Source organism: Grammomys surdaster, unplaced genomic scaffold (assembly GCF_004785775.1).
Source record: "Grammomys surdaster isolate TR1022 unplaced genomic scaffold, NIH_TR_1.0 205, whole genome shotgun sequence".
In the NCBI taxonomy this organism is placed as follows: Eukaryota; Metazoa; Chordata; class Mammalia; order Rodentia; family Muridae; genus Grammomys; species Grammomys surdaster.
Window position 1 is genome coordinate 3,343,188 of NW_021604650.1, and position 27,240 is coordinate 3,370,427.

The 27,240-nt window shown below is 43.4% G+C and overlaps 1 protein-coding gene across 4 annotated transcripts in view; it reads right to left on the reverse strand.

Annotated features, from left to right (window-relative positions):
* Positions 1–27,240, reverse strand: part of Pc (pyruvate carboxylase) — a 107,819-nt gene that overhangs the window by 47,651 nt on the left and 32,928 nt on the right. Inside the window, exon 1 of one of the 4 annotated variants that reach the window (XM_028771222.1) lies at positions 19,123–19,138. The exons of 2 other annotated variants lie outside the window; for them this stretch is intronic. In XM_028771222.1, coding sequence (XP_028627055.1) covers positions 19,123–19,128 — 6 coding nt within the window. In that variant the 5' untranslated portion in view covers positions 19,129–19,138. Of the gene's footprint in view, positions 1–18,650; positions 18,751–19,122; positions 19,139–27,240 lie in introns of those variants that run through there. One more of the 4 variants, XM_028771227.1, reaches the window with a different exon arrangement.

Below are 27,240 nucleotides of genomic sequence, written 5' to 3' on the forward strand. Positions count from 1 at the left end.
ACAGATTCTGAAGAAGCTGCTTCACCACTGAGCCTCAATTTTTTTCCCTATAAAGTGTGAGTTGATAGTAATTACCTCTGATGGTTGCTAAGGAGAGATCAAATGAGTTGAGGTACATAAAGTGCCTCGGCCACTGCCTGTCACATAGTCAGCCTTCACTCAAACGGAGGCTGTTTGTACTTGGAGTAGTACTGAGTATTAATGGTGGATCTGTGGGTGCTGCCAAGGTGGCATAAGGCAAAGGGGAAGAACGCTGATTACATCACCACTTCCACCCCAAAGGTGTATCAGAGAGGCTGGGGTTGCAGCAGGGAGAAGTCTTGTTTGCTGAGATGGTGTTCAGAACAAGTCAGACCAAAGACAAGGCTCTGCTGCTACCACAAGCTGCTAACAGGGAGCCACTGGGCTGGTCTTGCTCTTCTTGCTGGTCTACCAGACTGTGCATACTGCTCTCTGGCTCCATTTTCAATGGCATCATGTCACTCGATGGAAAGTAGCCATAGCTGGTATATTTATTCCTTAGGAATTAGAAAACCCTCTCATCAGGACTCTTTCCTCACCTATCTTATCTACCCAATGACATAATACCTCCACAGTGGGCCAATGAACAAAACCCCTTCTCTACCTTCCTTTTTTGCTACAGAATTCAAAGTAAGAAATTTCTTTCTCTATTTAAGGGCTTAAAACACAAAGGGTTTAATTCCATCAAAGTGGGAGGAAGAGCTAAGAAAGATGGGAAACAAGGCCCTCTGCTGATGCGTAGATGTATACAGCACCTAAGAAGCTACTGAGAGCATCCCAAAATAAAAATGTTTTAATTACTTTTAACAACTCAAAAGTGGTCCCTCTATCTTCTAAGGGACTGATTTCCTTGCTCCCTCCCAATCAACACTGGACTTTTGAAAGTTGAAGTATGGGGGTTTAAAACTACAGTGTTTTGATATACAGGCCAAACATCTATCGTTTCTATAGCTGAACTTGGCCTTTCCTTCATCTTCTCCATCATGTTCCTACAAGCACACAAAGCCCCCTCTGGTCTTTCTCAACCCTGTCTCCCCAAGGCCCACATTATAGCAGCAGCATCAGCACTTCTCTCCCTCACCCATCATCTACTGCAGAAGTCCCTTACATCATCTTGCCTTCCACTTCTGAAAACCCATCCTACATTATCTCTTCTGATGACCTGTACTATTGTAATATTCTTGTAACTGTCACTGCAGGAGCCACTAGTAGGTAAGATGTCCATATGGCAGTTCTAGGCTGAGCTCATGATGACCAACCTGCTTTCCAGCCTGTCTCCATCATCCTTCCACTTCCTGGATCCTGTACATCCAGCCCACCTGCCTTTGCTCTATGATTTAATCATCTCCTTTCCCTCTAGATAGGACAGAGATAACAGGAGAGGTGATAAGAGTAACATAACCAAGAAAGCCAGAATACAGGTCAGGTATATGGATCTCACAGCCTCAAAGGCTGATTATATCCCACCTCCACCTCAGACTCCATGTTAGCCAGGGAAACAACAGATATTTTGAAACAATGGGTGGAGTGAACGCTGAACAGTTAGACAACTACATCCTCCTAATCACCCCAGGGAGAACAGAACTCACTCTCTGGAGAAAAGCAGGAGCCTCTAGACTGAGGTAGGGCACAAGACATAGTGGAAGACTGAAGATCTTGCAAAAACAGGGCTAGGAATTGAAGATAAATGTCTCTGTATTTTACCCCCTCCCACATACCATTCCTAGAATACCTAGAGTAAGAGAAGGGGAAAGATTTCTGGATGTAAGACCCCACAAATAGCCCACCTCATCACCTAACCTAGCATATGACAAAACTGAGTCCCATGCACTTTGGACTCAGGCAGCTTTTGAGTCTCCCACTCTTAAAACATCTAGGCAAGGTAAGATCATTGGGCTGATTTATTCAAAGAAGACAGAAAGAAAGTTGCAAGAAAAAAAGCAATTTAGAGGCAGTCGACTATGCATGAAGAAGAAAAAGCGTATCATTAAAATCCTCAGGGAAATAAGATCATATCCCCAAAACAATGGGATATTATACATGTGTTCTTAAAGAACTACTCAGGGAAAAGGGCACTAGGAAATTAAAAGTATGTTGGAAACAAACAAAAACATCAATAGAAGAGTTGGTAAGGTGAAATGCTAAGGTGAAGGGAAATCTAGAAACTGAAGCAAAAAGACAAAGAAACAGCACATAAGCCAGGCAGAGGGGACAAGATGAGAGGGTCAGTTCAAGAGATCAAAAAGCAAAATAACATGAGTTTCAGAGAGTGGTGAAAATAAGGAGAAAAAAATTAATAATAATTCAAGGAATTCCCAGGGAAGAAAGGGAAGGGCTGGTTGGGAGTGTCATGAATACACCAATACCAAGATGTGCTGCTGCTCATCAGGGCAGAGCAGTCACAAATCAGAAAGGTTTTGGATTTCTCAGCAATTTGAGACACTACAAAAGTACAAAGCATAACTTCAAACTTGTCAAAGAAAAATGACTCCCAACCTGAAATGTTTCTGTCCATCTAGCTACAGATCATGTATGAAAGTAAAACAATAAAGTAAGCCAGATGTGGTAGTACACACATGTCTACCCTAGCACACAGGAGGTTCTGGAGGAAGAAGGATTAAGACACTGGAGGCATGGGTGTAGTGGTGCAGGCCTTTAATCCCAGAATTTGGGAGGCAGAGGCAGATGGATCTCTGTGAGTTAGAGGCCAGCTTGGTCTACAGAGAGTTCCAGGACAGTCACAGTTACATAGTGAGTCCCTGTCTTCAAAATTCTTTTCCCCACCAAAAACAAAGCAAAAAATAAACCCTGCAGGCAGAGGCATGCTTGTCCCAGTACTTGGGAATACCGAGACAATTTCTGTGAGTTCTAGGTCAGCCTGGTCCACATAGTGAGTTTCTAGGCTACACAGTGAGTCTCAGTCTCTCAGTCTCTATCTTACACACACACACACACACACACACACACACACACACACACACACACAAGCACACAGGGGTGGGGGAAGCACAACTCTAGAGGCCAGCCCGGGGAATACAGCAAAACCCTGCCTCTTAAACAAATTTAGTAAGACTAGGGCTAGCTGGGCCATGTAATGCACACCTTTAGTCCCAGTGCTCAGGAGGCAGAAGCAGGCAGATCTCTGTGAGTTCAAGGCCACCCTGGTCTACAGAATGAGTTCCAAGGCAGCCTGGACTACACAGAAAAAACCTGTCTCAAAAAACCAAAACAAAACCTAGGGCTTGTGTCATGGTTTGAATAGGAATGACCCCTATTACAACACTTATATGTTTGAATGCTTGGCCATAGTGAGTGGCATTATTAGGAGTTATAACTTTGTTGGAGTAAGTGTGTCACTGTGGTGGTGGGTTTTCAAGTCTCCTATAGTCGACCTCTGCCCAGCATGGAATCCAGTCTCCTCCTATGGCCTTAGAATCAAGATGTATAGCTCTTGGCTCCTCTAACACCATGTCTGCCTTCATGCTGCCATGCTTCCCGCCATGATGATAATGGACCACTAAACCTCTGAAACTGTAAGCCAGCCCCAATTAAATGTTTTCTTTTATAAGAGTTGCCATGATCATGATGTCTCTTCACAGCAATGAAACCCTAACTAAGATAGCTAGCCACTTTCCCCAGAAACTATCATGGTGGGCTCTACTCCAACAGGGGAGCAGTAAGAAAGAAGGCATTTGTGAGCATGCACACATGAGTGAAGTTCCCTGAAGATGCTTTGTCTCTGATCACTATCACGCAGAGGCTGGAATTACAGGTGGTTGTAAGCTGTCAGAGTTGGGGGATAGAACAGATCTTAGATCCTCTGTAAAAGCAATACATGTACTGAACTGCTGAGCCATCTCTCCAGTGCCCATGGTTTTTGTGTTGTGTTTTGTTTTGTTTGAGACAGGGTTTCTCTGGTAGCCCTGCCTGTCCTGGAACTCACAGCCTGCTTCTGCCTCACAGGTGCTGGGATTAAAAGCATGCACCATCACCAGCTACAATTTTTAAGGATTTGTTTTTTGGTTTTTTAAAAGATGTATTTATTTATTATGTCTAGAGTATTCTGCCTGCCTGTGTGCCTGTATGGCCAGAAGAGGGCACCAGACCTCATTATAGATGACTGTGAGCCACCATGTGGTTGCTGGGAATTGAACTCAGAACCTCTGGAAGCAGTCAGTGCTCTTAACCGCTAAGCCATCTCTCCAGCCTCCACAATTTTTAATTTAGTTTTTAATCAGTGCACTCTGAGTAATATGAGATCTCTCTTGGCTCTGCTCATCCTTGGGTAGACTTGAATCACCTCTTGTTCAGCAAATCTATGCTGCATCTGTTACAAACCTGCTAGTCACTTGAAGTCTAAATTACTGAAAACTGTTCTAGTAACACAGCACTCTTGCTCAGGCAACCGTCACTTACTTACCAATGGTCCCAAGTGCAAGAGCAGCAGAAGGCCATAATATGCTTCCTTTAAATAACAGTTCTTGATTTAATAAGGAAAGAAAATCATAGGCTAAGTTTGCTAAGATCTTCCGCGAGAAAGATTCTATGTGTTGTCAAGTGGTGGTGGTGCAGGCCTTTAATCCCAGCACTCATGAGGCAGAGGCAGGTGGATCTCTGTAAGTCTGAGGCCAGCCTGGTCTATAGATTGAGTTCCAGGACATCCAGGACTACACAAAGAAACTTGTCTTGAAAAACAAACAAACAAACAAACAAACAAACAAACAAAAAAAGATTGTATTTGTGAAACAATGAAGAAGAAAAAAGAAATTAAATTAAAATAAATAATTTTGATGCTGTATCTCAAACTGCAAAAAGTCAGTGCCACCAGTACTAGGGTAAGTACCTTGTTCATGCCATCACTAGGTCTGTGTCATCTCAGAGCAGCACTAGGAGGGCGAGGACAGAGCTTTTGAAAATGGGGGCGGGTGTGTGTGTGCATGCACGTGTGTGTGTATGTGACACTTCCAGCACTTCGAAGACAGAAGCAAAAGGGCTGGAGTTCTAGGACAGCTTGGACTATATAGTGAACCTCTGTCTCAAAACAACTACCACCAAAAGAACAAACCAAAATATTTTGAGGAAGACCACAGTCATATAAGTTTTGTTATAACAAATATTGTTGATTTATGCCTTGCCTGACTTATTCAAATGTAGTGTATAGGTAAGAGTTTGAAACTATGAGGACTCAGGCATCCTGGGCCCTAACTGAAGGATAAAGGGTCTGCTGTCCACCCCCACACACATCTGCCTCATCTTTGTTATGTAAATGTGGCATATACAACTAGCTACAGGAGCAAAGCAATAGAACTCATTTCCTCCCTACTCTATGCCAGGCACCTTTTAGCTCACTTAATTTTTCCCAAAATCCCACAGGGATATAATCAACCCAAATTTTACTGATAAGAAAAATGAGGCTACTCGAGACCCACAGAAAGTGGCAAATGCCAGAATTATTACTTCCATTTAATTTCAGAACCCCCGTTTTCCCATCCAAGGAACCTGGCCTGGTGCCTGCTCATAGTGTGGGTTCCAAACATACTTAATTGAACAAAGATAAAATTGTATTGGAATGCAAATGTTCTCCTGGAGCCAGGATCTTCCCATGCTATAAGATCTAGAAAAAGAGGCCTGTGAGCCAGGGCAGTGGCTATAGCTAACAAGGAAGTGAACTAAGAATTGGTTCGTTCCCCTACTGTACCCAGGAGCCTCTAAAAGAGTAGGAGGTGCACTTAACAGCTGAACTATCACTCCAGCTGGGTATAAAAAGGCCCAGTTTTATGTGGGTTCTGCACCTCAAACTCTGGTCCTCATTCTTATACAATAATAAGCACTTTACTAGTTGAGACAGGGTTTCACTATGTGGCTATGGCTGTCCTAGAACTCACTACTTAAATGAGGCTGGCCTCAGTCTCAGAGATCCACCTTCCCCTGGCTTCCAAATACTGGAAGTAAAAGCATGTGCCACCAAGCCCACCTAGTCCTTTATATTCTAAATATTGCACATTTTTAGTAAACTTTAAGATTTTTCCATGTTGACTTCAGAACTTTAAAAAATTGAATTAAAACTCTGAATATATTAAAAGCATAAGATCAATACGTATTATATTATAGATTATATATAATAATATATCCAATAGTGAGAATGCTGATTCATACGGTAATTTGCTTGTTTTGTTTTGTTGAGACGGGGTATCAATATGTAGTTCTGGCTATCCAGGAGCTTGCTGTATAGACCAGGCTGGCCTCAAACTCAGAGATCCTCTGACCTCTGCCTCTGAGTGCTGGGACTAAAGGTGTGTGCCACCATGACTCAGCGATAGTTCCTTAATAGTACTAAGTTCTTAAAGCTTCAAACACTGGTTAAGTGACTGCACTAGTTTACATTCCCACCAACAATGTGCAGGACTCCCTCTCCCCACACCCTTTACCAACACTTGGTTTTGTTTTTGTTGTTACTGCTCTTGTTTTTCAAGAGGGTCTCAGGTAGTCTAGGCTGTCCTGGAACTCTGTGTACTCAAGGCTAGCCTTGAACTGATCCTCTTGCTTTTACCTTCCGATTGCCAGGACTACAGCATGTTGCTACGTGACCCGCTTTATTTGTCCCTTTGATAACACTCATTCTAACTGGAGGGAGGAGGTGTCTCCTGGTTTTGATTGCGTTTCCTTGCTGAATACTGATGACGAGCATTTTCTCATAAACCTGCTGATTGTGATTTTGTCCCATCTTTTCTATCCATGTCTATCACTCTCACCTCCAAGCTAAGGACCAAATCCCAGGCCTAAATGCTCTACCACTGAGCTAAGTTAAATCTCAAACCATCTGTAGACTGTTTGTCTGGTGTCTTCATTGACTATAAATGATAATTCATACCCAAAGGATGATGACTAAATGCTGTGTGATCAAAGCCATCTTATTGATTATTTTGACAATATCACTGTTGTGGGATTGAGAGTAAGATGAAGCATGGAGTCTGCTTAAAATCTGCTCCCAGAAACTTAAAATCTCAAACGGTTAGGAGTTTGAAACAGTTTGTATATGAGAAAGTACGTCACACAAGAGAAAGTAGCAAAGGTCCCACACATGGAAGGATCGAGCGCTGGGAGAAGCTGAGATGTTGCTGAGGAAACTGAAAGAAAGGGTCACAGAGGCAGAGCCACTGCAGAAAACCCTGGCTCACGGGGTTCTAACACGTGCTCAGCAAGTGTACCAGACTGAGAAAACAACCCCCAACACGTCCTGTTGCAGAGGCTCTGCTTCAGGTCAGGGTCCAGCAAACCTTAATTCCCTACCCCCAGTGTTTATAAACCAGGTTGCCTGGGGGAAGCTCACTTGCCTGAAACTTTAAAATAAGAATAATTCAGCCTCAGATATTCATTTGGGAAGATTGCTATGAGAATCCATGTAAACTGCCCTTGGCAGGGAAGTAAACACGCTACCAACTAATAATCACACACATCAAGCAAAGCTTGATTTCCAGGCTGAGGTCAGACCTGAAAAGATCATCAGCTCAGTGCAGAGAGGTGCCAGAATGACTAGAGGTGATCAGCACAGAGGTGACAGGCAAAACTATGACAGAGAGTTGAACCTTGGCAAGCTAGAAAGGAGCCATGTGTCCTCAAGTCCCCCAACCATTCTTTCTCTAGTAAAGCAGTGCTCAGGCCTACAGAGCTTAACCCAGCACACCCCAGCTGTTTTCTTCTCAAAACACACTTCCCAAGAACGGGAAACAAAGGCCATGTGGGATGTAGGAATGCCAGGTGGAGAAACCACGGCAGGAACAAAACTGGTGAAGTGCTGGGCAGGGGCAAATGAATAATACTGAAATGTCACCTGGCAAGAGCTCAAAAAATATCCGAGGCAGGTGGCAGGATTTTCTGGGGCAATGGGAACACTTGTGTCACAGAAAGGGCAGTTTGAGGTAGATAACATGTGGTAAGAGGCACCAATGGCACCAGCAGAAGGTGTACAAAGGTTAAGGGAAGGACCCACACAAAAGTAGAGGAAGAAGCGTTCATTCCTTCAGTCTTGACAGAGCCTTTCACAAAACCTGAGCGCTGTTAGAATTGCAGATAAACTGAATAGATAGAGGATGCTTGTGAAACTGACTTCATTCTCATCAGGATCATTCTGGCTGGGGGATGTAGATCAGTGACAAAGCACTTAACCAACATGCATTAAGGTCACTGGTTCAATTCTCGGTATCCAGGGGAAAACAGATCATTCCAGATTAATTCAGATTAATACAGACTGTGGTTTTGCCTCAGATCTCCTCCTAACCATAGGTTTCCTGAACAGAGAATATAAGCCATAGGAGTAAATCACCTGTCCTCTCTAGCCCACACTGAGAAAACATACAGTCCCTATTAAGTGTTGGTGTGCGGTTTGGTTTAGGGCCTGACAGAGGAAAACAATTAAAGCATGCTGACCTCCACCCTCTTCTGCCTCCTGAACACACAGGTACACACACACCACTTCCCATCTCCTTGAGTTGCTATCCCATGACTTGGCAGGCATCTGGGCTGTTAGCAGTTTAGATAAAGAGCCAGAAGACATGGGGCCTTATCGGCTCTCCTCCTGAAGTGAGGGAAAATTTTCCTCCCAAACAAATATGAGAGCTCTCTGACGCTGCATGGAGCAGTGAGTGCTAGTCACAGGCCAGTGGCTGCACTTTCCCTCACTGCTATCCATTAGACCTTCAGCCTTATAAAGTTACCGTTAACTTCCAGCATCCACATGCCCCCAGGAAGCTAGGCCTTCAGCTCCATTAGCCACAGACATCACTTCACAGCCCAAGGTGGCTCTGATTTGGAGCCAGACTAAGAACAGACCTTCCCCTGACCTGCCTCTGGTAGCTGTGCCAGTTTCACAAGAGACCCTTGTTGCTTTCCTCCAACAAGCCATTACTACATAAAGGCAGGCTGGCCTAGAGTTTTGTGTCTACCGCCCATATCCTTCTATCCAAAATCTGAGACACGATCTATCTTCATTATCAAGCAGGGTTTTGCCATCTCCAACCACAGATGTTCCCATAGGCCCTGAGCAATGATATAGTCCACCCTCTACTCGATTCCCATCCTTAAGATCTGTACCAAGAATGTCTCCTCGCCTTTTCTTGCTAGAAAGCTATCTGTTCTATAGAGAGTAACAATGGCCACAATGTGAATACACACACATACACACACACACACACTCACTCACTCAGAGGCCTCAAACCAAAAACCAAAACCAGGTTTCTCCAAGAGCCTGGAGAGGTAGTCGGAAGCCACTTGGGTTTGGTAGGTTCCTGTGGAAGGAGAAAATGGCAATGACATGTGAATTTTCAAAAGTGGAGGACTGGGAAAACCAGCCGGGAAAGAGATGAGGCAGCTGGTCTAGGAGAAGCAGCAGAGGAGGCTAAGAGCGTTTTTCCTTCTGAGACTCAGGTTGTCCACCAGAGAACAGATGATATGATGGTCCTTTCTCCCGCTGGGGCCAAAAGATAAATCCCTCACCAGGCCACATTACCTAAGGTCTGTGTGCTTGTACTAGATTTCATTAGCAAATACCCTATTAAATGCTATATGATACAAAGATTGCTTTTGTGTTATTGGCCCCAAGACCACTGGGCAAGGACAGGCAGGGCTCCTCCTGCTAGGCACATAGCCATCATAAAAAACAAAGCACCCAGCTGAGCTTTGACAATGCTACTTGGGACAGCACAGCCCACTGCTCTCTTTTGTGTGACCTTCTGAACTAAAGGGTAATTGCTCAAAAGGGGCTCAGCCTGGTTCTGGCCACATCCACAGAAGCTGCTAATAAAGTACAGATTTCTTTGAGCTGGGCCCAGGCCCTAGGTAGGCACAGCCTAGATGCAATTCTTCTGAAGAGCCGGTAGAAGCTGAACCCTCCAGGACCCCAAGGCAATGTCAAGCCTCCATCTCTTCTCCATCTTTTGTTAGAGCTGATAATATCAGCTTCCACTTCCTCTCTTGTCCACCAAGAAAGAGTACTTCCACAAAGCCAAGTAAACATTGATTCTGGAAGGTGAACCTTAGTTACTCAAAACAAAGCTAAGCCCAGGAATAATGAGTTGAAAGGATCATCTAGAAAGCTGCACTGAGAAGCCCTGTTCCTCATGCTGCTGTGGCCTATGACAATTTCTGCTGGGGATTAGTCAGTGGATAGATATGGGACTGGAAAGTCTGGTCCTCTGAGGCCTGAGCACCACCTAGGAACAAGGCTAAGAACCACAAATGGCGAGAAGACATGTCTACAACAGATCTTGACCACTCTCTTAAGAATTCCTTTTGATATGTTATATCAACATTCTCATACCATGGGTAAAATGTATGATTACCCATTGTACAGTTACCTCCATTGTACTGAGGGGAGAGTTGAGAACCTCATGAACATACCTGCCATCCAAATCTAAAGTACTTGATTTGTTCAATCTAGCTGAGAAAAGGCACCAGCTCTGGGGTGAGTCTCCCTTGGTGAGGAATAGGCCTCAGGTAGGAAAAAGATATCTCTTTTCCAGAGTGCTCTGGGGATACTGACAATGCTTAGGCTCAACACGGTGATATTCTAATTTTGGTGGCAGATGGACCAAGTTATATGCATCAGGTTGGGAGGGAAGACAGGGGCCTGACACTTGTTCATTCTGTTATTTTCAATTTTGATATAAAAATATCTAGCATTCCCTCCACCCTCCAAAATAATATGAGATTGGAGGAATGGCTCAGCAGTTAAGAGCACTTAGTGATCTTCAAGAGAACCTAGGTTCCATTCCTACTGATGGCTTCTTTTGGAAACTCATGCAGGCACACATACATACAAATAAATAATAAATCTTTTTTTTTCAGTTGTAAAATACCCCAAAACACCAACAGTACAGCAATTGTCTGGAGACAGAACAGGATCTATTCTAAGGCTGTTTCAGATATCGAAACCGATCTGCAAAAAATAATGTGCTTCATGCTTGGGGCTTCCTATCCATCTGTCCATATACTCAAACCGTCTCAACGACTCACACCTGACTCAAGGCAAATACTATGTAAATAACTGCCATACTGTATTATTTAGGAAATGATGGCCAAAAAAAAGTCTGTTTGTGTTCAGTACAGACATAGCCAGCAACCAACACTGGACTAACAGTATACCATATGACAGGGATAACATTAACATATTTTCCCAATATTTTTGATCTCTTCAATGCAGAAGCCAAGGATACAGAAGATAGATGCTTTTGTTTGTTTCTTCATCTGTGAAAAAAGAGGAGGTTTGTTTGGCTCCATAAAAGAGAAGCTAGGTCATTCTCTGCTGCTATCAAGCCAGTTGGTGATCTTGAGCTAGGAATGAGACACTGGAAGCTCAGCTTCGGGAGTGGGAATGCTGACAAGACAGACTTTTGTACCTGTCCCAGTCCTTCCTGTCCTCACTTCACTTCCAACTTATAAAAGCTGATCATTTTACCAGGGCAGCTGGGCCCCTCTAAAGGCAATACTCTTTGCCTACCAACCCCCAATCCAGCCAAGACACACTGAATTTGACTTCTGTGTAGAAGGCAGGGAGAACTTCTTTTATTCTTTTATTTAGAAAGTGTAAGGAAGACCCCACTACACAGCACTATGTGCTGTAGAGAAACAGAAAGCAATGAACACCACATTTAACAAATTTACCATGTGCTGACAGAGGTAAGCCCTGCAAGTATCAAATGAGTGTCTACTACCAAAGTCCACCACCAGGGTCATTCCACCCCTCAGAGTTTATCACCACAGGGCCATTCGCCACTGACAATGGGGGCCACTGAGTTGAGGCTTCCAGGCCTCTACTGTCTCACTATCCCCCGAAGGGTGCCTCTAGTTAAGTAGTGATAGTTCTAGACCAGGGAATAAAGGCTTCTGGATTGATCCAACCCAACCAGTGTTAATAGGGCTTCTCCATCTCCATGAAGTCCTCAATCCTGTCTCTTATACACAGTTTATATGGAGTCGTCATCCCCTCTCCTAGTGCCACAGCTTAAGCTTCAGAATTGTTTTAACTATAGTCTGTGATAGCTATTTCTTGGTTATCAACGTAACTACATCTACAATTAACTAAAACCCAATTAGCCAGTGAGGGCTTTTTCTTTTTGGTTTTTCAAGACAGGTTTCATCTGTGTAGCATGGCTGTCCTGGAACTCACTCTGTAGACTAAGCTGTCCTGGTCAGATTTCTGTCTGGCTTTGCCTTGACAATGGTAGAACTAAAGATGTGTACCACCAGTACTTAGGTTTTATTTCCCCCATGATTAAATCATTGTGTGTGTATGTATATATACACACACACACATATACATATATATATGTATATATACATATGTGTATATATATATATATATATATATATATGTATATAGAGAGAGAGAGAGAGAGAGAGAGAGAGAGAGAGAGGAGAGAGAAGAGAGAGAGAGAGAGAGAGAGAGAGAGAGAGAGAGAGAGAGAGAACATGGAAGAAGGATGTGCTTGCTCTTAGCCTATGTGCCATTGCACTCACTGGCAAGCTCATTTTACACTGACATTAGAGCCTACTCCCTTGGATTCTGGAGTATACTAAAGACCAACTCAGATGACCAGTCTCATGGACTGAACAACTACAACATTTTTGGACTTTCCACTAGTACCCAACCATTGTTGCCAACCAAGCCTGTAAGTCTCTCTAATAAATTCCATATATATGTGCTCAGACTCATTCTTTCAGTTCTGTTCCTCTAGAGCAGTGAGCAGTGGTTCTCAACCTGAAGGTCACAATCCCTTTGGCAAACCTTTATCTCCAAAAATATTTACATTATGAGTCACAACAGTAGCAAATTACAGTTATGAAGTACCAAACAAAATAATATTATGGTTGGAGGTCACCACAACATAGAAATTTATATTACCTGCTGAGACTCTTTTTTTTTTTTTTTTGGAGACAGGGTTTCTCTGTGTAGCCCTGGCTGTCCTGGAACTCACTCTGTAGACCAGGCTGACCTCAAACTCAGAAATCCGCCTGCCTCTGCCTCCCGAGTGCTGGGATTAAAGGCGTGCACCACCACTGCTGAGACTCTTTTCCTGATCTATAGAAGCAGAATGATCAAATAATCTTATGGAGTTGCTATAAGAACTCATCAATGTAAGATATTTTCTGCAACATCTGGGAGATCCTGGCACATTACAGGTCCCCAATACAGTGACTCCCCAATATCCAGTCTTTGTGAGACTGGCCACAATCCATTCTATCATGCCTTGGGCTGCAATGTATAAGAGGAAGAAACTCAGATACAAGTTTTAGGAGTTTAAGAACAGAGCAACAGTCCTATGTAGGGTGATGACTGGAGGAAGCAATGGGCTGCAAAATAAAAATCCTATTCTTCAATCTGCTTCCACTAGCCAGAGCTGTGTCTCAAGGAAAGTCACCCCACCATCCTGAGCATCATCAGAAGAGAGATGGCTTTTTCACAGAAGCAGTGGGAACAAAAAATAAAGTACAAACTACTTGCTTTGAAGTAGCATTCTACAAGACCCAGTCCCATCCTCAGTCTAGCTGAAAAGAGTCAAAGTGCGGAGCAAGTTAAACAACACAAAGTAAAATCTAAACAGAGAATAACACAAGCACTGAAAATACAATGCAATACTGAGGAACAGACTCAGCAAATACTTACACACTGAAAGTTACAATATATTATTTAAAGAAACTAAAGGTCTGATCTGAATCAAAGGAAACATGCTCATGTTCACAGATGACTATGGAGACACATCCCAAACTGATCTACAGACTCAGCATTATGCCAATTTGGGGGGGGGGGGAAGCAGGAGCTCAACGAGACAGGGTTTTTCTTTATAGACCTGGCAGCCCTGGAACTCACTCTGTAGACCAGGCTGATCTTGCCTATCTCTGCCTCCTGAGTGCTGGGGTTAAAGGCATATGCCACCATGCCCAGCTGCCATGACAATCTTTAAATATATACTTTGAAAGATATATACAAAGGCCAATAAACACATGCAAGGATGCTCCACATCCCTAGCCACTGGGGAGACATAAATCAAACTAAGCAAAAGGCTAATTCACAATCATTAGAGTGTGGTAAAAATCAAGACAGTAAGTAGTGGTGAGGACCTAGAAAGACTGAAAGTCGTCTATACTGCTGGTAGGGAAGAAAATATGCAGCCACTTGGGAAACAGTCTGGTGGCTCCTCAAACAATGAAGTAGTTGCCATGTGAGCCAGCAATTCTACTCTTAGATACATAGGATGTCAGGAAATATATGTCCACCTAAAAACTTGTACACAAGTAATCATAACAGCATTGTTCACAATAGACAAAAGGTGGAAACCCTCCAAACACCCATCAGCTTACTTAAGGATTAACAATATGTGGGACAGTCATACAATGAAATATTTAGGCACTTAAAAATAAAATATTGTTGCAAAGTGGATGAACCCTGAGAACAACCTATGTAAAAGAAGCCAGATACAAAAAGGCACAAGTAATACAACTCGCTTAAATGAAGTATCCAAAACAGCAAAGTCCAGGGACACCGAGTACATAATAATTGTCAGGAGCTGGGAAGAGAGATGAACAAGGAGTGACTGCTAATGGGTACAGGGTTTCCTTGTAGGGTGATAAGAATATTCTAGAATTAGATAGTGAAGATGGTTATACAACCTTGTAAATATACTAAAAAAAAATAACTACTGAATTTTAAATTACTGAATTACACACTGTTTAAAGGGGTGAATTTTGCCAGTAAGGCCTGTAATAACAGCAACTTTGAAGACAGAGATGGGGCATGTCAAGTTCAAGTCTCAAAACAAAGTATAGGAAGAAAATTCTAGCCAGTCCAGTCACAGTGGTATGTGCCTACAGTCCCTGCAGCTTGGGAGATCGAGACAGGGTGATCACTTGAGCTCTTGAGTTCAAGATCAGCCTGAACTACATAATGAAGCTTGAATCATAAGCAGGGGTTGGGTTGGGGGCTGTGTATGGTAGCTCATGCCTATAATCCCACAGCTATGGAGGTTTGGGCAGGAAAAGTGCCACAAATATGAGGACAGCCTGAGTTTCATAGTAAGTCCCAGACAGGTTTGATATACAAAGTAAGACCCTGTCTCAAAAAATAGCTAAGACTAAAATGCACATTCCCTGGACAATCCTAATTCTAACCCAGTCTCAAAAAACAAGTCAGTAAAGCGATACTGTAGAACTAAGAAGACATGAGCTCAACTCTGGCACCTATGGAAAAGCTCCATGAAGCAGTGTGCACCTGTAACAACCCTCGGAGGCAGAGACGGGAGGATTCCAGAGCCTTCCTGGCAGCCAATCTAGCCATATTGGTAAAACCTAAGTCAGAGATCTTGTCTCAAAAAACAAGATGGAGAACAACCAATGAAGATAACTGATATCAACCTCTAGCTTACACACCCACTACCATACATAACACACACAGGCACAGACACACACAGTACATTTCATATTAATACATATCAGTAAAGCTGTATTTCTAAAAAAAATGTTAGGGCTCTAGTTTAATTTTGTGATATAGCACTTATGAAGCATGCATGAGGCCCTGGGTTATACCTCCAGCACCACAAAAATTTACCAAAATTCATTTTTTTTAAATTTTTAAATTTACCAACTTTTTAATGAAGACTTAACTTGTGTGAAGTCCAGGGTTCAATCCTCAGCACCTATCACATATGTACTTATGGTTTAATCTACTGTGATATTGATCATGAGGAAGACTGAGACTTGCTCAGACATGTAGTTGCAAAAGGAAGAAGATATTTTAATAACCTCTAGATGACTGAGGCTACTCCCCTTGACATTACATCTGAACTCAGCAGACAAGCAATTCACTGTGACAGGAAATCTCAAACCTCATGAACTTTTCCTACTCTATGACTTTAAAATTCACTGGCCTTTCTCAACTTGTAAATGGGTCTTTTGACCAACATGATTTTGTAATCTCCTGTGCTGGTCATCTGGAAAATACTGGCTCCTTGCATTACACTGTTCTTCTGGAGAGGAACACAGCACAGATTGAAATGAATTAATAACACACCACCTGTATAATATCACCAAGGTCAATGTTGTTGGAAAAGCTTTTCAGTATTTTAAAAGTACCCAGCCCAGGACAAACTCTAACTTGTTCTTTCAAGCTCTAATTTCATCAAGGCCATATGAATTGTTAGCTATTTCCTTTGAAGCAACAGATTCATCAATGTTAATTTTGGGGGGAAAAAAAGTTCAGAAAGCACTCAAATCTGTGCATCCACAGTCACAACCACAGTTTTACATCAGTGCATTCTGAAAACCCATTAAGTTCACTGTGCAACTCATACCGGGTTCCCATACCCCCCACAGCTGGTAAGTAGAGTGCTTAGTTCCCATTTCATCACACAGAAAGGCAAGAACATGTGCTCAAGCACAGCACATTAGTGTTGATTAAATGAATCTGCTTCATTAAGGCCAGTGTTGAGTGAAGTGGAGGGCAAGGGCCTGGGATGGTGGCCTATGTGCAGCTGATTCCTGAAAAGGTATCTCCAGAATTTTATATCATTGGTGAAAAGAAAAGTAATGTGTTAGTACTGCTAGGAAAATCGTTCTGCTCTGAAGACTCCCTTGCTTCCCTTGGATGGGGCTTGAGGACCTGCAAGTGCCTGGAGAGCCCTCTAAGAACCACTGGGTGAGGACAGCACTCCCTCCTGGACTGGAGGTAGTGAATAAAGTAAACAGCCACACCTGCTTTGTGACTTAGGAAGAGCCGTGAGCAGATGTGACAAGCCAGGTGGGAGCTGACTTGTGCCTGCAGGATGGGTTGCCTCCAAATACAGAGCTGGCTGAACAGGCTCCTTCCTGATTGCCAAACCCAACAGCACGATCCCTACTCCCCGGCCTTGCACCACCTTTCCCTTCCTTTGACCTCCAACTAGAGGGCTAGTACAGACAGTGGATGGCTAGAGATAGAGGGTAGGAGGACAGAGAGGAAAGGGGAAGCACAACCCACATCTCCTGCCTTTGCCCTCCAACTTGGCCCACCCGCCAGGGCCTACCATCCCCTTCCTGAAGATACTTCTCTCACCTAGACCCACATTTATTATTTGGTCTCTCACCTAGACCTAAGCTCCAGGCACTTGACAGGGAAGGTATCTTCTCTTGATCCTAAAATGGGCCCCTACTCAGCAGCCACAACATAAGACCCCTAGCTGGCTCGAAGCCGTACACCCCCATAACAAAAAGTAAGCAGCATGAGGTCTGCTGGGAATAGACTTTTTTATTTGAGATGAGACTGTAACACCAGGGCCCACAGCCACAGTAAAGCCACTTGGCTGGAGCTGAAGGAGGAAAACAAAGTGCCATTCAGGGCCCAGGGACAAACAATAGGCCCTTATCCTCTCTTCTGGTCCAGGCCCAGAGCTGCTAAGCAGAACTAGAAGGCACAATGGGCAGCCCCTGGGCAGGGTACCCATAGATGTGTGTGGCCCCAGACAAACATTTTTTGTGATCTGTATTACATGAAGAACTTGAACCATTCAGTATTATCATGCTAGTACCATTCTGATAGCCCAAAGACACAGGTCCATATAGGAAATGTCACAACTGCTTCCTGGGACTGGGCTTAGACATAGACCAGAATAATTACATGGGACAGCTGGCTATCCTTGCACAGGAATACAACTCAAGAGCATCCCAAAGGGTCAGTGTGTACCAAAAGGGCACAAGATGGAAACTGTGAGCATTTGGAGAAAGGAACTCCAAAGTGTGCCTTGAGGTGTGGCCTGGGCCAGGAGCCACTCTTGGACAAATAGTGGTACTTCTAAAAATAATCACAATCATGGGTTTGGAAGATTATAAGGGCTGTCCTCAAAAATACTGAGTGCCTCCTGTTTCCCATCTCTGGGGTGATCAAGACACCCAGGAAACAGTAAACCTCAGTGAGTCCCTGGGTCTTCACACTCACTCCTACTGACTAACAGGACACTTTGAGTGTAGCACCTTACTGGGCCAGCCCCTCAGTGAGGCCCACAGGTGAGGTACAAGAAAAGGAGAGCATAGAGAGACTTTACTGAGAGGCTAGGATTGGGTAGTATGAATTGAGAACAAACCTAGATGACTCCCAGCCTGGTAACCTCTGCTGAAGCACTGAATTCAACTCTAAACATGCTCTGTCCCCTAGAGGCAATTCTGCCACCCATACCAGAGCTGGTTAAGAGACATGTCCTGCAAGCCCCTAGGCTGGGCCAATGAGAAGAGGCTCACCAGATCATCAGACAAAACCAATCATGGGCCTAGCAGGGCAGCAGGGGGGCTGCTCGGGTTCCTCTTTCACTCTCCACTTGATGACAGAGAGAGACAATTCTGAATTTGAAATGTGCCTAAGGTTCAAGCATCCTGCCAAACTGCCAGTCAGAAGCTGCCAGCTGCAGGAGACAGATAGCTACAGGGGAGGGAGGATCCCTTAGAGGCCCCCACGGGCTTGGGGCGTGCTCATGAGCCACTGTGCTTTTCCTCCACAGTATGATCACAGCAGTAACTGCACAGGCTCTGGCCTTCTGCTGGCTTCTTTGATGACAGGAGATGTCAGGGCCTTCTTTTCCCTACTGTGTTCCCAGCAGGTATCTGAGACTTACCCCTTCAGCTACAGAGCAGTACCCAAAACCAGGTCTACAGCACCGTACTCCATGCCAGGCAGCTACACAGAAGCTAAGGGTGCAGAGTGATTCAGCCCCACCCACAAAGGGCTATGCTGGTGGCCTTCCCTGAGAGGAACTCTGGGGAAATGGGCCAGGGATCTCAGGAGGCAGGATGCCAGGCTCCAAGGTTCCCACTACACATCCCAAAGTCTCGTGCTAAAGGAGGAGAGAGGGTAACCAGGCAGCAATCCCAGCTCTGAGAAGCATGTACTGGTGGCTGATGCCTGGTTCCAGCCCAAGGGCTCACTTTGGTTCTGTCTCCTCTCTTCTTAGTCCAGGCGCCAGCAATTGCTCGATCCCGCTCTTCAAGCTAAGTATTCTCTATCTAGTCTCTAACTCCTCTCAAAGCTCTTCACAGCTTCTGTCCTGTCCTTCTGCCTCCTCATCCCCAATAAACAAGCCCACCAACCTGCATTTCTTTAGCCACTGGGTCTGCTGGAACACACACTATTGTTGGCAAGGCTTGGCTTAAAAAAAAAAAATTGACCTTTGTGCAGGGGCAGGCTCTCTTTCTTTGCTCCCCTGTCCATTCCAACTGGGTAAATAGTTATGGGAATAAACCCAAAGGGAGAATAAGATGGCACTACAGACAGTGTACAATGGACTTGGCCCTTTGTAACTTCCAGTAAACCATTACTGGAAAACTCATAGTCCCCTCAGGAATGTATGTGGAAAAGCTCTGCTAAGGACAAGGAGCTTTGTAAATCAGCATAGGCTTCCAGAAAAAAAGCCTTCGACTTTTCTTACCTAAAATAAAGAAATTGATAAGCTAAGAAAAGAAGTGTGGGATTCTAGAACTAAGCTCCAAGGAAGACTAGGCCAGGCCAGGGCACCCTCATTCTGATGTACAGTGAATGAGAGCTGCTGTCTGTCACTACTGGGCTTTGCCTGAAACTTCAGTTCAGAACACCAATACTTAAATCACATATCCACTGCCCTGGTTGCTGCTAAAAAGGAAATGTCTGGAAATCTCCTGGCACTTTCAACTCTAAAGGGGAGATCTGTTTGGCACTTAGGTGACCTGGGTTGACAGGCACATTTACCCAGCCACGGGGTTCCTGACAGCACCATTCCCTGCTCAGAGCAAGCTCCAGGGAAGGTCCTCCAAGGGCTGCCTACCGTCTAAAATGGCCTAAGAGGATCTATAACAAAAAGGAAACAAAGTGCTCAGCTTTCTCCTGAGTTAATTGTCTTTTTATCCAAGATGGAGCAGCCACAATCAATTATAAATGGGCACAATCATGTGGGCAGTGGTGGCACACACATTTAATCCTAGCACCAGGAGGCAGAGGCAGGTGCATCTCTGAATTCAAGGCCAGCCTGATCTACAGAGTTCCAGAACAGTGAGGGCTACACCAAGAAACCCTGTCTAGGGCTGGGGAGATTAATTTCTAATCAAGAATCCAAGTCCATACTCTCACAGAAGCCTATACACTCTATGGTATGACAGAAACAAGGGACGGGAATTCTCTCCTCCCAACAATGCTTCAAAAAAGAGAACTGCTCTAACAAGACAACCGGCACCCCATGTAGCTCCTATATAGGGAAGTGAACAAACCTCCATGGGTTCCCTCTGGACCAACCCCACTATTAACAGTCCACTTCTAGCCATTACAGATAGAGAAATGAGAAGCAAAAGAATAAAGAACACATTTTTCAGCTGGTGAGATACTCAGCTGGTGAAGGTTCTTGCTGCTAAAGCTGACAAGGGTTTGATCTCCAGGAACAACATGGTTGATGAAGAGAACCAACTCTAACAAATTGTCCTGACATGCAGACACACACACACACACACACACACACACACACACACACACACTTACTCACCTATAATTAGAATATTTAGAAAAAAGATTTCCCCAGCCTCTGGCCACTTGGAAGCAATACCCTCCAAACATCCTCCTCAGGTGGACTTCAGCAACACTAGAGCATCTGCCTGGATGTTGAAAAAGAACAATTAAAGGAAAAAACATTTGTTTGCAAATTCTCCCTTCAAAGAGGGCCAAGGTGGAGTCTGTGCCAGTGCTACACACTCTCCAAGATGTCTAGAGCAGGATAGTGCAGTGACAACAGTGGAACGGGTCCCAGGCCAGAAGTGAATGAACCAATTTTGAGGATCTGTGCTAAAAAGAACAAGTGGGCAACAAGGAAGGGGGTGAAAGCTTGAGGCATGGTATCCAGGGCTCTTCTGTGTGAAGGTAGATTCAAAGCTAAGTCATAACTCTTTGGAGTTACTCTATTACTCAAGATAAATACCTGGGCTTATGAAAACGGGCATCAGTGACAAGTGATACTAGCTTAGTAATAGCAGTTTGGAGCCTTGACAAGGCAGGTTACAACAACGTCTGCATTTTAAAAAAAAATGCTTGCTCAGTGAATATATGAATGAATAGGCTCAGAACAAGGCTGCTTGTGTAGAAGTAATCAAACTGGCAGAGACAGACAAAAGGTGTAAGGATGACTAGAACATACCATACTTCTAGCTGGGACAGGTGAAGGACAGGACGAGGGTGGAGTAGAATGTGGGACAGCAATGGATCCTCAGATTCCACAAAACCTGGTGACTCAGAAGATGCCTGTTGAAAGTTCTATTCCTTATAAGCTGAGTATCCAGGCTACAGTGTAACAGAAGGATCTATCTTCTTTCTCCTGCCACAGGCTCCTGCCTAATAGCTGGGAAGAAAGGAAAATCCCAAACATAGACTCAATTTTGGAAGATGGGACAAGCACAGGGAGACAGGAGAATAGGCAAAAACCCAGATAAAATAGCAGTCACTGGGGCTGCCCCTGGGAAGGGACAGCACACCAAATCTAAATAGGGACTTGCCTCAACCCTGATTCTTCAAGCTGTACGTACCTCTCTTGTCACACACTCTCCTCCAAGTAGCCCTGCCCTTCGGCTCCTTCCTTCTATTTGACATCAGGATTCTCTCCTCTTCAGGGAACTAGAGCTGGGCACAGATCCAGGCTTAATTTGTTCAATGCACAGAGACACTAGTGTATAATGAAGGAAGCATGGCTAAGGAGGAAATGCCTTTCTTGGCCCTTGGCTGGGCTGCCAGTGGCTGTACCCATTTATACCCTCTTTCCTGTACATGTAAGGAAGAAAACCCACTTTCACTGAACAGCTAGGAGTGAGCAAACAGCCTTGAGAAAAAACTAGCTAAAGAACAAACAAACAAACAAACAAACAATTCCTTTCTATTTCTTCAAACCTCCAGGTAAAATTGTCTTTATCTCTGTTGTAGTCTGTAAGAAGAGCATTCTAAATCTGTGTATATAGCATATACCTGCAATCCCAGATTACTCAGGAAGTAATCTGCTATACAGCAAAATTGAAGCTATTCCTGGCTACATGAGATCCTGTCTCAAACACACATGTAAACAAACAAAAAGCTACATTCTAGAGAAGAAATGAAAAAAAAAAAAGAATATGCTAAACAGATGAAAAGTGAGGCTGCTAGGCAGAAGCCCTGCTCCTGGATTCCAGACACAGTGTAGGGAAGGGAAAGAGGAGAGGATACTATAGGCTTTGCAAAGAACAAAAGCAAAGAAACAAGAGAGGAAACAGTTTCCACTCAGAGACAAAGTTCAGGCTTTCAAAGGTAGGAATGTTTGTTTAGTCACCACTGTGGGCAGGATGGCGGAGGGATAGCTTGGGTGCTAGCAGTGTCAGAGATTCTAGGTCTGAACTCTGCCATATTCAGGACAAGAAGCTTTCCTCTTACAGGCTCAGTTTCCTCAAGGTGACACCTCCAATATGGTTGTAAGAAAGCAGAGGGCTGGGCTGTGGCTCAACTGTAGACTTCTTATCTAGCCTAGCATGTGAAAAGGCCCTAGGTTTGAAGTAGAAATGATATGTGAAGCAATACCAGGAAAGCTGGATATGGTAGAGCACTCTTGAAATTCTAACACTGGAAGGCTAAGCCAGGAGAACCACTGAAAGTTTTTACCCAATATGGGCTGTAGAATGAGTGAGGGCCAGCCTTACTGACACAGTAAGTCTCCATCATTCGTTAATTAATTTGAAGTTGGGATGTAGATTTGATAGAGTGCTTGCCTTGCATAAGCCTTCAGTTCAATCCTAAGCACCATAGAAATCAGCTGTGAAGGTGTACACCTGAGACCCCAGCTCCTAGGAGGTAAAAGCAGACGGGTCAGAAATGTAAGATCATCCATGGCCACAAAGAAACCCTACAGCAGCCTGGGCTACATAAAATGTTGCCAAAAATGGGGGAGGGGAAGAAAAGAAAAGAAAGGAGAAAGGGAGGGCCCCAGGAGAGCAGAATGAATGTAGTCACTGATGTCACGTGTAGTCATGATTACTTATCAGAGCATCACTTACGTCATGATCATTTGACTTTACTGTTGCTTTTTAAAACATAAATTTAGTTCTAAGCAAGAGAAACACAGCACATAAAAAACACCAAAAACTCTGATCTTCCTCACACCATGGACATCGACGAGGATTTCAGATAGCAAACCTCTAGAGAAAGAAAGTCAGTTATAATCCAGATCCTAAAACGTCCTTGGGAGATCCACAGGTTAAAGGTCTGGTCACTAGCTGCTGGACTGCAGAGAGGTGGTGGAGCCTTGAGAGGTGAGGCTACTTGAAAGAAGGTAGGTCATCAAAGGTATATCTTTAAAGAGAATCTCTCTCTCTCTCTCTCTCTCTCTCTCTCTCTCTCTCTCTCTCTCTCTCTCTCTCTCTTTCCTTCCTCCCTCCCCACCCCTCAGCTTTCTGGCTAACATTCAGTGATCTGTTTCATCTGTCACATGCTACAGGAGTGATGTACTTCAATGCCACAGCTCCAGAAACAACAAAGCTAACCAACCACTGACTAAAATCTCTAAAACCACAACCCTATAAACCTCATCCTTATACGCTCCTTACTTCTGGTATTTTGTCACAGTAACAAAACGCTAACACAGTTACACACCCTACATTGTATACAGGGCTCCTTCTCAAATTCATATTTCAGTTAGGAAAAACAAGACCCACCATCTTCCTAATTACAATGCCCTATGCTCATGAATGAAACTGGGGCCTGTTTGCCTACATGTAGCCCACCTGGCATCTATTCTAGTAAAGGTTTTCTGAAGAGTTTCAAATGGTCTTCCCCTAAATCAAAGGGAAGAGGGTAGGAATAGGCTTTGGACTTGAAATCTAATAAACATAATAATGACATGAGGATGACGAGACAGCAGACAGATGTGGTTTATTCAGCAAATAACTGTCCCTCATGGAATGTGAATAGTCTTGTGGTCATCTGCAGAAGCCAACAAGAGTGTCTCCAACTCAGAGCAGACATAGTACATGTTCTTTCTCCTTTCCACCCTTTCGCCTCCTGCCTCTCTGTGGCTAAAAGTGTCATGCACATTACCATACACAAGAATGCCAAGAGCTACAGGACAGACAGGGCAACATCACTTGGTCTGAGTGGTCTGAGTAGCAATGGCTCCCATAGGCTCATATACTTGGATGTCTATTCACCAGGGAGTATCATCATTTCAGAAGTTTTATTAGGAGGTGTGACCTTGTTGGAGGAGTGTATCACTTAGGGTGGGTTTTGAGATTTCAAAAAGCCCACACCAGGTCCAGAGTGTCTCTGTTTGTGTCTCTCTACTTGCAGAATAGGATGTAGCTCTCAGCTACTGCTCCAGTACAATGTGTGCTGCCATGCTCCCATCATGATGATACTAGACTAACCCTCTGAAATTGTAAGCAAGCCCCCAATTAAATGCTTTTCTTTTTATAAGTATTGCCTTGGTCATGGTGTCTCTTCACAGCAAGAGAACAGTGATTAAAACAATCAACATCACCAGGGGACCATTATGAAGAGTTCATCACTGGTGCTTTCCCCTCTGGCTCAGATAAACTACCATTCAAGCTTGCTATTAGCTACAAAGCAGGTTCAAACAATAATGTTCATTCCTGTACAGTAACTCCAAAATAAAAGTCAGTACTATTTGCTTTATAAGCAAACAGCAACCATCATTACAATCACATGTCTTAGCCAGATATACACTGAACACCACAGCAAAGTAAAGAGTCCTAGAATTCCATTACTTTTTTCCCAACAAGAGATGTACAATAGCTGAGTATTTTATATTGGTCAAGAAAACACAGACAAGTTTGGATATCAGAAAACATTGAGGCAAAAATGCAAAGAAAAAAGTTAGAAATCAAGGATACTGATTTGATGGATTAAACATCAAATATTCTATTCATGACACTTGGACAAGAGGAAAATTCCATCCTTAAAAAAAAAAAATTTCCATCCTGAGCTCCTGCCTCAGAGAGGGCATATCAGAAGTCAGTAGGAAGAAAATGATGAAAGCTAAGCCAATGAAAGACACAAAGAAGACAGGAACAAGAATAACAGGCAAGCAAGTAAGAAGCAGGATCCTGTGCAGATGTGGAACTGTTTAGAAACCTCTGAAAGATAAAGGCCAGTCCAGAGAGACTAAAACGGAACGTCCCGGATCACTGCCTTTGCAATAAAAAAACAACACAAGCTATTTTCCATCTAGGAAAAAATATAGAGAGAGCTTATATGTAAAATAGACAGCTCTTACCAAAAAGCACATCACTTAAAGAATATTACCTTTTGTGAGAACAATAGGTAATTATAACTAACCTGAAATGTGTCCACACTAATGAATTAGAAATAGCAAACATAGATAACTCAATGAGTATTTTTAGAATACTTCTTAAGTACTTGGCATAACAGAGGAAAAAATTTTTAAAACCTTACTGTGTGGGGGGGGGAGTGTATGGCTTTAATCCCAGCACTAGTGAGGCAGAGAGAGGGAGCCAGATCTTTGCTAGTTCAAGGTCATCTTGGTCTACAGATTAAGTTCTAGGATAGCCAGGGCTACACAGAGAAGCTTCTCTAAAAGAATTAAAAATGTAAAACAAAAACCAAACAGACTTAGCACATGTTATCCTATAACTGCATTTACTCTAGATATGAAACATGCATGACCTACAGTTGCACTTACAAAGGCAAGTGTGCAGGAAGGAGATTAAGCTTTGCTACTTCTGTTGAGTGTTCTATGTTTTCACCACTGAAACTGTAAGTACAGAGCTGAGTGGGTTTCAATAGATTTATGATACTGTGCAACCATCACCACCATTTATTTCAGAACATTTCCATCATCAAAACAAAACAAAACCAGATACCCCATTCTCTGTTCCTCCAAACCCTGGAAATCACCACTTCGGCTTTCTGCCCATCCTAGTATTGCACAGAAATATCACCCAGCATGTGGCCTTTTGTGCCTGGTCTCTGTGACAGCAGTATTCTTAAGCTTCACCCAGACTGCAGCAAGTGTCGTCAGTGTTTCATTCTTTCTTGCAGCTGAATAAGAATTCATTCATGAGGTGATGAAAATTTGGGCTGATTCCATTTGAGAGCTATTATGAATAATAACAATGTGAATTCTCATCTGTAGCCAGTCAAAGTTACTCTGTGGGTTCTTTTCCCACCCTTTATCCCCCTGATTTCACCCCCTATCACTAGACAGGAGAGAAAGAAGGATAGAGGAGAGAGAAAGAGAGTCATGAGTTTAATTTCTTTATTTCTTCTTTGAACACAACTACTCACAAACCACAATCAACCCCCCTGAACAACCTACTCCACCTAGTAGGGCCCTAGCATTTGTATACCCTATGAAAATTTCCCAGAATTCCAAACATCACACAATCACAGAAACTATTTGCAGCTGGCAAAACCATACCTCTGCTCGAGCACAAGGCAAATCATAGTCAGCTGCTGTGGACAGTCCAAAGCAGCCCCATATCCCCACATCTGGGATTAAAACAAATGCACATTCTTATAATATTTCTGTGTTTTTTTTAAAGAAGCCAAAATCCAAGAGCTCTCTGTCTCTTCTCTCTTCTCTCTTCTCTCTCTCTGTCGCTCTCTCTCTCTCCCTGTCTCTCTATCTGTCTCTCTGTCTGTCTGTCTGTCTGTCTGTCTGTCTGTCTGTCTGTCTCTATAGATAGATAGATAGATAGATAGATAGATAGATAGATAGATAGATAGATAGATAGATAGATATAGATATAGATATATAGATATTTAAAACATACATATATATAGTATATATGTATATATGTATGTTTTAAATATCTACATAAGTGCAAGAGCATTGAATCCAGGGTCTCATTCATACTAAGCACATGTTTTACCTCTCAGCTACAACCCTGGCATTTAAATATGTAACTTAAGTTGTCTGGGTTAGTCTTCCTCATTATGTTTGGTTGAGAACTTGAACCCAACAGACTGACTCTATGATTTGACTATCAACTAAACTGCTATAGTTTGGACCTATAATGTTCCATAAAGGTCTTAGCATTTGTATTAACTAGATTTCTGTCAATCTGACACAATCTAGAGTCATCTAAGAAGAGGAAACCTCAGTTGAAAAAATGCCTCTGTCTTAGGGTCCTCTAGAGTCACAGAACTTGTAGAGTGTGTGTGTGTGTGTGTGTGTGTGTGTGTGTGTGTGTGTGTGTGTG